Raw genomic sequence first — 11,235 nt, 5'->3', positions numbered from 1 at the left:
ATTGAATACATTTCTTCCCTTTCTTTAATACAAACATTATGATTTAAATTAAAAAGTTGTATATAGAAAGGTTTATTTTCAATATAATTAATTTAATCATTATTATATTGAAATATTGTTTTTATATATATATAATTGGATCCAATCATTTCTGTATTAAAAAGTTAAATTATAAATATATCTTTTAATAATTTAATTAAATTATTAAAAAAAAAAAAACAAGGCTGAATTTTTTTTTAAAGTAATTTCATCAAAAAAGTTATGTATTAAAAGGTAGATTTTCAAAATATCATTTATTCTATAATTTCGATTTTTGTATCGAATTTCTTTGGCATAATTCAAATCAATATTTTTATATCAATTTCTTTTATGTTAATAATTCAATTCAATATTTTTTATATTAAAGGTATTTTTGGTAATCATTTAATTCAATATTGTTATGAAACAGGTATATTTTCTATGTAATCATTTAATTCAATGACGGTAACGTTATAAAGTCAAATTGTAATTTTTTAAATTTTAAATTCATTCAATTGTTATTTTAGACACATTAAAAAATAAATGTTTTTTTTTATAAATGTATAGTTTATCCCACCTTGACTATAAAACCTCATTTTTAGTGATGAAAATAGTTGTTTTTAACAGGTTTTGGTCAATTTAAGAAAAGCATAATTCAACGATTTGTCAAATGAAAGGTTACTTCTTTTTTTTTATATCAAAGTAAAAAAAATTAATATTAAATGTTAACTTTTTCAAAAATGTATTTTAAGATAAATGTTTTAAGTTTTAAATTAGGTTTTTTTCGAATCATTTCTATATTTAAAGGTAGATAAGAATGTTTTTAATAATTTGTTTATTGAACGGTTGAATTTGTTTTTATTGAATATTCATTAAAAGGTTGATTTAAACATTTATAAATGTATAAAAGTTTTTTTATTCTTTTTCAGTTATTGAAATGTTTTTTTATTTTAATTGTGATTTTAACCTGTTTTTTGGACATTATTATTTTTTACATTTATAACTGAATCTTAAACAAATACATGTAATCGTTGTAATAATAATACAAGAATTTAAAAACACTTTACTATAAGAAAAGGAAGCACTTTGACTATACATTTTTAAATTGTTCTCTTATTTTTAAACTATTTAAAACTTTTTATGGTTTAAAATGTTATTTAGACATTTTCGATGTAGTTACATCTATTTATACCTTATTTTATTTATTTATAGTTTCAAATAAATAGAATTATTGAATACTGAGCCTGTAAAAATGAAGTATTTTTTAACTGATGTTGAAGGAATCGTTTGGTTCGGGACTCGAACCCAGGCTGCTTGGAGATTTGAGCGTGTGATTGACGTGTCGCTTCACAAAAATAATCCCAGAGTTTAATTTCAAATGAATTATTTATTAAGACAATGTACAAAAATATTGCCTCCACACAGCAAGAACAGCATCGGAAGATCGGATCAGAACCGAGTCCTCGGAGAAGTTTGAATCTTTTTCTTTTCTTTTTTTCTGGGCAACAAATCAAGCTTCGATACGATGAAGAATTTTTGGCCTCCAGACGTTGACTTGTACTAAAAAGTGTCGAGGGGAGCAGAGCGGGGGTCAAGGGTCGGGGGTCGAGGGTCGTCGTTACAGGCTGCACAGAGACGAGGATCTAGAGGTCGGTGGTTTCACAGGATCTGTCGAGGTCGTCCGTAGCTCATGCCCTCCTGGCTCGCGCCCTTGTTGGATCCCATCTGGAGGCCGATCACGTTCTTGCCGGCCTTGAGCTGGTCCTCGCTGAAGTCGCGCTTGTTCTCCGACGCTTTCCTGCGCCAGAGTGTTCAGGGTTTAGAAAAACTGACTTGGGTCTGATCATGAATTTATATGGGATTATAATTATATATCATCAGAATTGACTTATTATAATTGTAATTTGTGTATTTAAAGTCTGTATATTTGTTGTTATTAAGTCAATTAATTCAATTATTTATGTATTAAAAGGTTGAATTATGAACATTACTTTTTATAATTTAATTAAATAATTGATTTTTTTTTAAATAATTTTAAGTTGTATATTAAAAGGTTGAACTATAAATATATTTTTTATTATTTAATTAAAAAATGTATTTAACCAAAGACTGAATTCATTTTTTTTAAATTTAATTTAAAAAATTTTTAAATTGAAATGTTGAAGTAAAATTTACTTAATATTTCGGTTTTTATATCCATTTTAAATCAAATTTTGTTGTAATTTAGTTCAATATTTTTTATATTAAAAGTATTATTTTGTGTAATAATCTAATACAATATTTTGTACATGGAAAGGTTGAATTTGTTTTTATTGAATAATTGATTTAATCTGCTAAATTAAAGAATAAATTAAATAATTTGTATATAAATAAAATTAATTAGTAAATCATTTGTATTTTGAAAGTTTTTTAATACTTTTTTTTAACAATTAAAGTTGTATATTAGAGGTACATTTTTAGTACAATTTATTTAAAAAAAAAAAAGTATCGATATTTTGTTTTTTTTAATATATATAGAGAGATAATAATTATTATATATATATATATATATATATATATATATATTGATTCAATACATACTTTTTGTATTAAAAGATCTAACTATTAATATATATTTTTATAATTTAATGAAATTATATATTTAACCAAAGGCTGAATTTTTTTTATTTTTCTTTTAATTGAAAGGTTGATGTTTAAAGTATTATTTATTCAATATTTCAGTTTTTATATCAATTTTAAATCAAATCTTTGCTATAATTTAATTCAATTTTTTTTTTATACCAAAGTATATTTTTTGTGCAATAATCTAATCAAAAGGTTGAATTTGTTTTTATTGTATAATTGAATTAAAAAACGTTCATAGTCAAAGTGAATTACATTATCTGTATATAAATGAAATGAGTTAATTACTAATTTGTATTTTGAAAGTTTTTTTTAATTTATTTTTTTAAATAATTTTTTTCTAATTTATTTATTTTTTCTTAAATGGCTTATTAATTAATTATTACGTTATGAGATTTTCTTTACTGTTAACATTTTCTTTAAAAAAAATGTAATACCAGGTTGAATTAAACAGTTTCTATATTAAAAGTTTGCATTTTTTTTTCATATATATACGTTTTAAATCCAATTTTTCCCTTTTTTTTACACAGATTTTGATATTTTAATTCCAATAATAAAAAAATATATATTTTAAATTCAATATTCTTTCATTCCTAGCCTCTTAAATTCAACCAAACGACCACGAGATCTTCGCTGAAATACTTGGTTCCAAAAGAACTCACTTGAAGAACCAGTTGGGGTCTCCCTGGTACGTTCCTTCTTCCTTGGTGACGGCCAGGCTCCCCAGGGCGGAGAGGGTCCTCTGCACCGCGGCCAGATCCTTCCCTGCTCAACACACCAGGGCGTCAACAACTCAGCTTCGCTCACAACCAGAACCTTCGGGGTCCGAACCTTCCCACAGGTCCACGGTCTGGAACATGTCGGTCTTGGTGACGCCGTACTTCTCGGCGGCGCTGAGGAACTGTGAGATCTGCTCCATCTGCTTGAAGGCCATGGACGAGCTCTGGGTCTTCTTCACGGGTTTGTCTCCCGCGAACAGGCTGTTGATGAGTTCGCCCAAGACCTGCAGCACAAATCCTCCAGCTTTTATTTTGAAATCACCTTTTATTCTTCTCGTCATTTTTTGATTTTTAATTTTTTTTTAGTAAATTTAATATATGTTTTATTTTGTATTATTTGAAATCCATTCAATTATTTTATCAATACATTTACTTTTCACTCAAAAATGATGAATTATTCCACTTTTATTTTGAAATCACATTTTGTTCTTCTTGTCATTTTTTAATCTTACCATTTTGGAGTTTTTTTTGGTAAATTTAATATGTGTTTTATTTTTTATTATTTGAATTCATTCAATTATTTTATCAATACATTTAATTTTCACTCAAAAATGATGAATTATTCCACTTTTATTTTGAAATCACCTTTTGTTCTTGTTTTTACCATTAATCACGTTATAGAATATTTCATTGAATATGTTGTTTTTAATGGTTATATTTATTTTTTGATACCACATTAACTCAATTACTTCTTATTTAATGATTATATTTTTTTCATTTTATTATTATACATTTTTTTTATAATCGTGTTATATATATATATACTATACAGTATATATACTTTATTTCTTCTTCATTAGTGGTTTTACATTTTTTTTTTATACATATAAAAATAAATATTTTTAGTTTTTTACACGTAGACTTCGTCGAGAATTTTAATTCCAATAATTCAAAAGTAAATGTAATGTATTTAAATTCAAACCCATTTAAATTAACTTTTTTTTTTTAAATGTGTTTGTGTTTTAAAGGTATATATATAAATGTATATATATTTTAATACTACCTTGACTTTATTACTTTCTTATATTATTCTTTAGTGTTTTTTAATTAAATTAATTTACACTGTTGACTATTTAACTTTTATTATTTTTATTTTTTTCTAATACAACTTTGACTTTATTATTTCTTCTGTAGTGGTTAAAAAAAATAATATATATATATTATTATTAATTATTGATTATCATTAATCAATTTAAAAATGATATAGAATTGAGATACAAGTGATTTATAAGAAAACGTAACATAATAATAATGTGTTTATAAAACGTATGAATAATAAAGTGTATAATAATAATAATAATAAAGTTAATTGTGGTTCTGTCAATCAAAACACGCTCCAGTCACTCACGCATCCGTCCTTGAGCCAGGCCTGGAAGCCCATCTTCCCGGCCTCGGGTCGACCCACGCCGGCGCCGCACTGACGGCTGATCCACTCGACCAGAACCAGCTCCAGCTCCGGGTCGTACTTGCTGTCGATCTTGTCCTGAACCTGTCGGCTCATCCCGTACGACGGACCCTTGTTAGCCATGCCGACGACGCCCTGCGGGGGGACGACGGGGTCAAGGTTGAGTGACGGGTGTCGTCCGAGGTCACGTGACCCACGACGGCGCAAACGTTTTCCCATCAATCAACGGTGACATGCGAGTCAAACGCGTGGAAAAGAAGCAAAAAAGTTTTCATCGTCGGCTTCTTCTGCAGACGCTTGGTTAAAAAATGCACAATGTCGCCCCCTGTGGGCAGCCGCTCGCAACACACACAGCAGAGTGTCGTCTGCATATATATACACATCAAACCTTTGCTGCCATCTTGGATTCTGGTTCTGGTTCCTACAGGAAGTCCAAACGTTAGAGGTTAAAGGTTAATGGTTAATGAAACCACACGTGTCCACGAGTCATGTTAGTGTAAAGTGCTGAGTCATGTTACAGTGGAAGCTTCGGAATATTGAATTAATTGAACTTTTTAACTCTTAATGAATTTGTTTGTATTAAAATGTTTAGATTTTTAAGCATTTAATATATCGAGGATCGTGGATGAACTTTTATATGAAAAGGTTGAATTAATTTGATAAATAATTGAATACAAATTCATTCATTTTAAATGTATTTTTATTATTTTTAAACATCTAAACATCGTTTTATTTTCTTGTTCCAATAATTCAAACTTTTCTTTTCTTAATTTTCTTTTTTTTTAAATGTTTTTTTTTTTATAAATATATAATTTATAGCATTTAAATTCGATATAAAAACTATTTTAAACCATGTTTATGTATATATTTAATTTAAATGGATTCGAATATATTCAATTTAGAAATTTTACTATGGAATTGTTGGAATTATTAGAATTAAAATACTTTTTTAGTTAATCGAAATTTGTAATTTGAACATTCAGTGTAGAAATCATTGAATTCAAGTATTAAAAAATAATTAAATGCAAAATAATAACAATGATAATAACAACAATCAAAATTAAAAAATACTTAAATGAGCAAAAAGTACATAAAATAAAAATAATAATATTTTCAAGCATTTTGCAAATAGTTGTATATAATAATTGTAATTATTTATTTTACACAGAGTTTGATTTTCTGGATCCAAAGATAAAAAACTAATTCAAACCTTCAATATAGAAATTGTTAAATTAAATTAATTAACAAATAATCAAGTGCTTAAAAAAAAACTTTTCAACATTTGAAATAATTGAATATTCTGATGCAAATGATTGACTTCTGTACGTTTCATTTTACATTCGTATACTTTCACCTCCAGGTTCACGTATAAATACTACGTTTAATTAAACTTCTTTTTCCTTCACTTCTTTTCCAGACCTCAGGAAACTTGGCAATACACAGATGAACACACACACACACACACACACATGTACACACACACACACACGCTCACACGAACACACACACACACATGAACACACACATTCAGTCATTATGTAATTGTGGAATAATGTTTGACTGGAATTCCTTCTTTTTTTTCTCTCTCTCCTTTTTTTCCACTTGTTCTTCGCCTCATAAACGTTGCTTCGACCAAAACACATGAAAACACTTTAACAGTCGAGATCAGAAAAGTTTCCAGCGTGAAGTGAAACTGTTGAAATGTGGAAGTTTGAACATTTTCAAATATTTAAAAAACACGTTTTATGAACATAATGTTCTGTCGTTGACTTGTTTATTATTAAGATCTACAAAAATTACATTAATATCTACAAAGAGTACAATACAAACAAGCAAAAAGTACATCACGATGTACAAAAAGTACATTACGAACAAGCTATAAGTACATTACGATGTACAAAAAGTACATCACGATGTACAAAAAAGTACATTAAGATCTACAAAAAGTACATAACGAACTACAAAAAGTACCTAACGAACTACAAAAAGTAAATAACGATCTACAAAAAGTACAATAAGATAAAAAAAAAAGTACATAACTAACTACAAAAAGTACATTACGATCTACAAAAAGTACATAACTAACTACAAAAAGTACATTAAGATCTAAAAAAAAGTACATAACTAACTACAAAAAGTACATTACGATCTACAAAAAGTACATAACTAACTACAAAAAGTACATTACGATCTACAAAAAGTACATAACGAACTACAAAAAGTCCATAATGAACTACAGAAAGTACATAAAGATCTACAAAAAGTACATAAAGATCTACAAAAAGTACAATAAGATCTACAAAAAGTACATTATAATCTACAAAAAGCTGCAAACGTGACGTGTATTGGGGGAAAAAAAGTTTTTTTTTTCAGCAGGTTTTAAAAAACCTTGTGAGTCGGGCAGTGGTTCGGACGCTACGTGAGATTTGAGTCCGAATGTTTTGTTTTTTTTGCCATAAGCGAAAATATATCTTGAATCATGGAAGTGATTTTATTGATTTTATACATAGTGAGTCGAGTGAAATGAGCTTCTTGGCAGAGGTATGCACTGCTTTTATTATCCAATTTAAAAATTGCTCCAATAAAAAATGTGTGTTTTTTATAAAAATATTTGTTTTTCACAGAAGCAACTTTTTTATTGATTTAATTCCTTCTTTTTTTTCATTTATTTAACCTTTTTTTATTTAAAATATAATTTTTATTGAATGAAGACACTTATCTGCCTTCATACATTTGGGAGTCGATCACATGAATACAATTAAAATTTTAATAAATAAATTTGTCGGCCGACACGACTTTAAAGATAGAGAATATACTTATAGATATAAATATATAATATTTATATATATATATATATATATATATAATGTTCAAAATGTTTTTTTAACAACAAATACGCTTGCTCCGTGTTGCTGTGCAGGAAACACTGCCCCCTGTTGCTCATGAGTCGAGTTGCAGATTTATTCCTTTTGACAAAGAGATTTTCTGCTTCTGTCTATAACTAATAATAACTTTTTAAATAACTGAATAACAGTAATATAAATATATTGAAAACTTACACTGTATATGTATAGCGTAAAAAAAATTTTTTTTAAATTTGTATAAATGTAAAAAAAAAAAATTAAAGAGAAATACCATTATTTTTATTATTGTCCAAAAATGCAACAAATATTATTTTTGTTGTTACATTTAATGCGATGTGTATAAAGTTTATCTTAAAATGATCTGGGTTGGGCTCCAAAATAATTTTCAAAGGTGGCCATGAGCTCAGTTGTGCCCCTTATGGATAGAGTCCTGCATTGACGCATAAAAAAAAATATTTAAAATAAAAAATGCTTTACAAGAGACTAAACCAGTAAAAGAGTGTAAAATAAAAAGTCCACTTGGATTTTAACACGTTTAAGTATCAGCTGTAGATACAAATATAGATCAAACTAGTAAATAAACAACTTTTAAAACATTGTTTTACTATTATTTAGGTTTAATTCCACACATATCTGGCAAATACATATTTAAAAAAACGACATTTATCTTTTCTTTTCTGTCTAAAAAGAGCGATGGATGATGCCTAACAAGAGCAGATGGTGTGGTGAAGATGAACAGATGAAGAAGAGAAAGATGTACTCACTGCGTGAAGGACAAAGAGTGGAGGAACGACGAGGACGAGTGCGGACGAGAGTTTGTCTTTTTCAAGAACCTCCCTCTGGAAAACGCTGGACTTAAAAGAGACGAGACGTCACGTCTCCTTCGACCAGAGGGCGGGAGAGAACGAGGGAGCGAGAGAAAGGAAGGAAGGGGGAAAAAAAAAAGAAAAAGAAGAGGAAACTTCATCCTTACAAGGGCATGGCCTTTCAGCAGCTTCTCTCTCTCTCTCATTCCTCTCCATCCCATCGTCCGTCGGCTCCACAGCCTTATTTGGGAAGAGCTTTTTCAACGTCGCTCTGGTCAGCAGGAATTCTAGAAATTCTCTCAGGAGATTCTCTCTCTCTCTCTCTCTCTCTCGCTCCAGTGTGAAAGGAGGGAAGAAGGAAAAAACGAAAAGACTAATAGAAACTCTGCAGTTTCTGCCTAAGAGCCTGTTTTATGTGTCGAACGTTCAAATTCCTTTCTTACAACGTCACTTTGACACTCACCGGAAGTTTAATAATAACTTCTTTAAGGTATTTTTCGTAGATCGTAATGTACTTTTCGTAGATCGTAATGTACTTTTTGTAGATCGTAATGTACTTTTCGTAGACCGTAATTTACTTTTCGTAGATCGTAATGTGCTTTCGTAGATCGTAATGTACTTTTTGTGAATAGTTATGTACTTTTTGTAGATCGTAATCTACTTTTTTCTTATTCGTAATGTACTTTTTGTAGATCTGAATGTACTTTACTCTTATTCGTAATGTACTTTTTGTAGATCGTAATGTACTTTTTGTAGATCGTAATGTACTTTTTGTAGATCGTAATGTACTTTTCGTAGATCGCGATGTACTTTTTGCTTATTCGTTATGTACTTTTTGTAGATCGTTATGTACTTTTTTCTTATTCGTAATGTACTTTTTGTAGATCGGAATGTACTTTTCTCATATTCGTAATGTACTTTTTGTAGATCGTAATGTACTTTTTGTAGATCGCAATGTACTTTTCGTAGATCGTAATGTAATTTTCGTAGATTGTGATGTACTTTTTGTTGATCGTAATGTTCTTTTTGATTATTCGTAATGTACTTATTGTAGATCTAAATGTACTATTTGTAGATCGTAATGTACTTTTTTCTTATTCGTTATGTACTTTTTGTAGATCATAATGTACTTTTCGTAGATTGTAATGTACTTTTCGTAGATCGTAATGTACTATTTGTAGATCGTAATTTACTTCTTTCTAATTTGTTATGTACTTTTTGTCGATCATAATGTACTTTTCGTAGATCGTAATGTACTTTTCGTAGATCGTAATGTACTTTTCATGATCGTAATGTACTTTTTGTAGATCATAATGCACTTTTTGTAAATCGTAATGTACTTTTCGTAGATCGTAATGTAATTTTCGTAGATTGTGATGTACTTTTTGCTTATTCATTATGTAGATTTTGTAGATCGTAATGTACTTTTTTCTTATTCATTATGTACTTTTTGTAGATCATAATGTACTTTTCGGAGATCTTAATGTAATTTTCGGAGATCTTAATGTACTTTTTGGAGATCGTAATGTACTTTTCTTAGATCGTAATGTACTTTTTTAAGATCGTAATGTAGTTTTTTTAGATCTTAATGTACTCTTTGCTCATTTGTAAAGTTCCTAATTCTAAATAAAAAATAGGGACTAAAATCATTATTTAACAACATAAAGCTTGTTAATTAATCTTATCTTTGATCATCATAAAAGTAATTTATTATTATTATTTGTTCTTTTTTTATATGATTAAAGTCTAAGAAGTAATTCATACTTGTAACACAACCTAAAAAACATTATTATGAAAGTAAATAATCTCAATAACTAGAGTTTCGATGTGTGTTTAGTAGTTTCTAATCAATTACAAACAAATATCACGTAAAAGTTGTTGTTAAAGTCGTTCAAGCTCTTCAAGTACATTTTTTAAATGTTCTACAAGAAGATGAAACATGTATTGTTGATTGACAAGGAGCATGAAAGTAATTTCATGTTCGATCAGTGTATATTTATGTAACTAGATCACCAGAAGAGTGCATACCTCTGCCAAGGAGCTCATTTCACCTGAACCAAACTATTTTGATATACATCTGGTTATTCAAACCTTTTAAATGAATAAATAGAACAAGTGTCATCAGAGCTGTGTTTAGTCAAGAATCTGACGATATGATACGTATTCACGGTCAACAATACAATATATAGTGATAGTGTAGTAAAAAGTATATATGTTTAGTATTGTCAAGTACTAGACTCTGGTGTTGTGATACTGTAGTAACAGGAATATATGTGTAGTATTGTCCAGTACTTGACTCTGGTGTTGTGATAGTGTAGTAACAAGTATATATGTGTAGTATTGTCCATTACTTGACTCTGGTGTTGTGATAGTGTAGTAACAAGTATATATGTTTAGTATTGTCCAGTACTTGACTCTGGTGTTGTGATACTGTAGTAACAAGTATATATGTGTAGTATTGTCAAGTACTTGACTCTGGTGTTGTGATAGTGTAGTAACAAGTATATATGTGTAGTATTGTCCAGTACTTGACTCTGGTGTTGTGATAGTGTAGTAACAAGTATATATGTTTAGTATTGTCCAGTACTTGACTCTGGTGTTGTGTTACTGTAGTAACAAGAATATATGTGTAGTATTGTCTAGTACTTGACTCTGGTGTTGTGATAGTGTAGTAACAAGTATATATTTGTAGTATTGTCCAGTACTTGACTCTGGTGTTGTAGTATTTACAGACCACATGA

The 11,235-nt window shown here is 28.6% G+C and overlaps 1 protein-coding gene across 2 annotated transcripts; it reads right to left on the bottom strand.

Annotated features, from left to right (window-relative positions):
• Positions 1–1,385: 1,385 nt before the first annotated feature.
• tagln (transgelin) lies at positions 1,386–8,591 on the bottom strand. Of its 2 annotated transcripts, XM_087794875.1 has the most exons (6): positions 8,453–8,562; positions 5,213–5,245; positions 4,768–4,959; positions 3,472–3,643; positions 3,303–3,405; positions 1,386–1,816 (listed from the first exon to the last, which is right to left on the bottom strand). In XM_087794875.1, the coding sequence occupies exons 2-6, from the start codon at positions 5,222–5,224 to the stop codon at positions 1,678–1,680; spliced, it is 618 nt and encodes a 205-aa protein (XP_087651001.1). In that variant the 5' UTR covers positions 5,225–5,245; positions 8,453–8,562; the 3' UTR covers positions 1,386–1,677. The 2 variants fall into 2 exon arrangements, with proteins under 2 accessions (XP_087651001.1, XP_087651002.1); XM_087794876.1 differs by lacking the exon at positions 5,213–5,245 and having other exon boundaries at positions 8,453–8,591.
• Between the last annotated feature and the right edge of the window lie 2,644 nt (positions 8,592–11,235).

This window comes from Callionymus lyra, chromosome 7 (genome assembly GCF_982586985.1).
Source record: "Callionymus lyra chromosome 7, fCalLyr1.hap1.1, whole genome shotgun sequence".
Lineage (NCBI taxonomy): Eukaryota > Metazoa > Chordata > Actinopteri > Syngnathiformes > Callionymidae > Callionymus > Callionymus lyra.
Note: the sequence above shows the minus strand (reverse complement) of the source record. Positions and strands in the feature narration are given on the sequence as shown.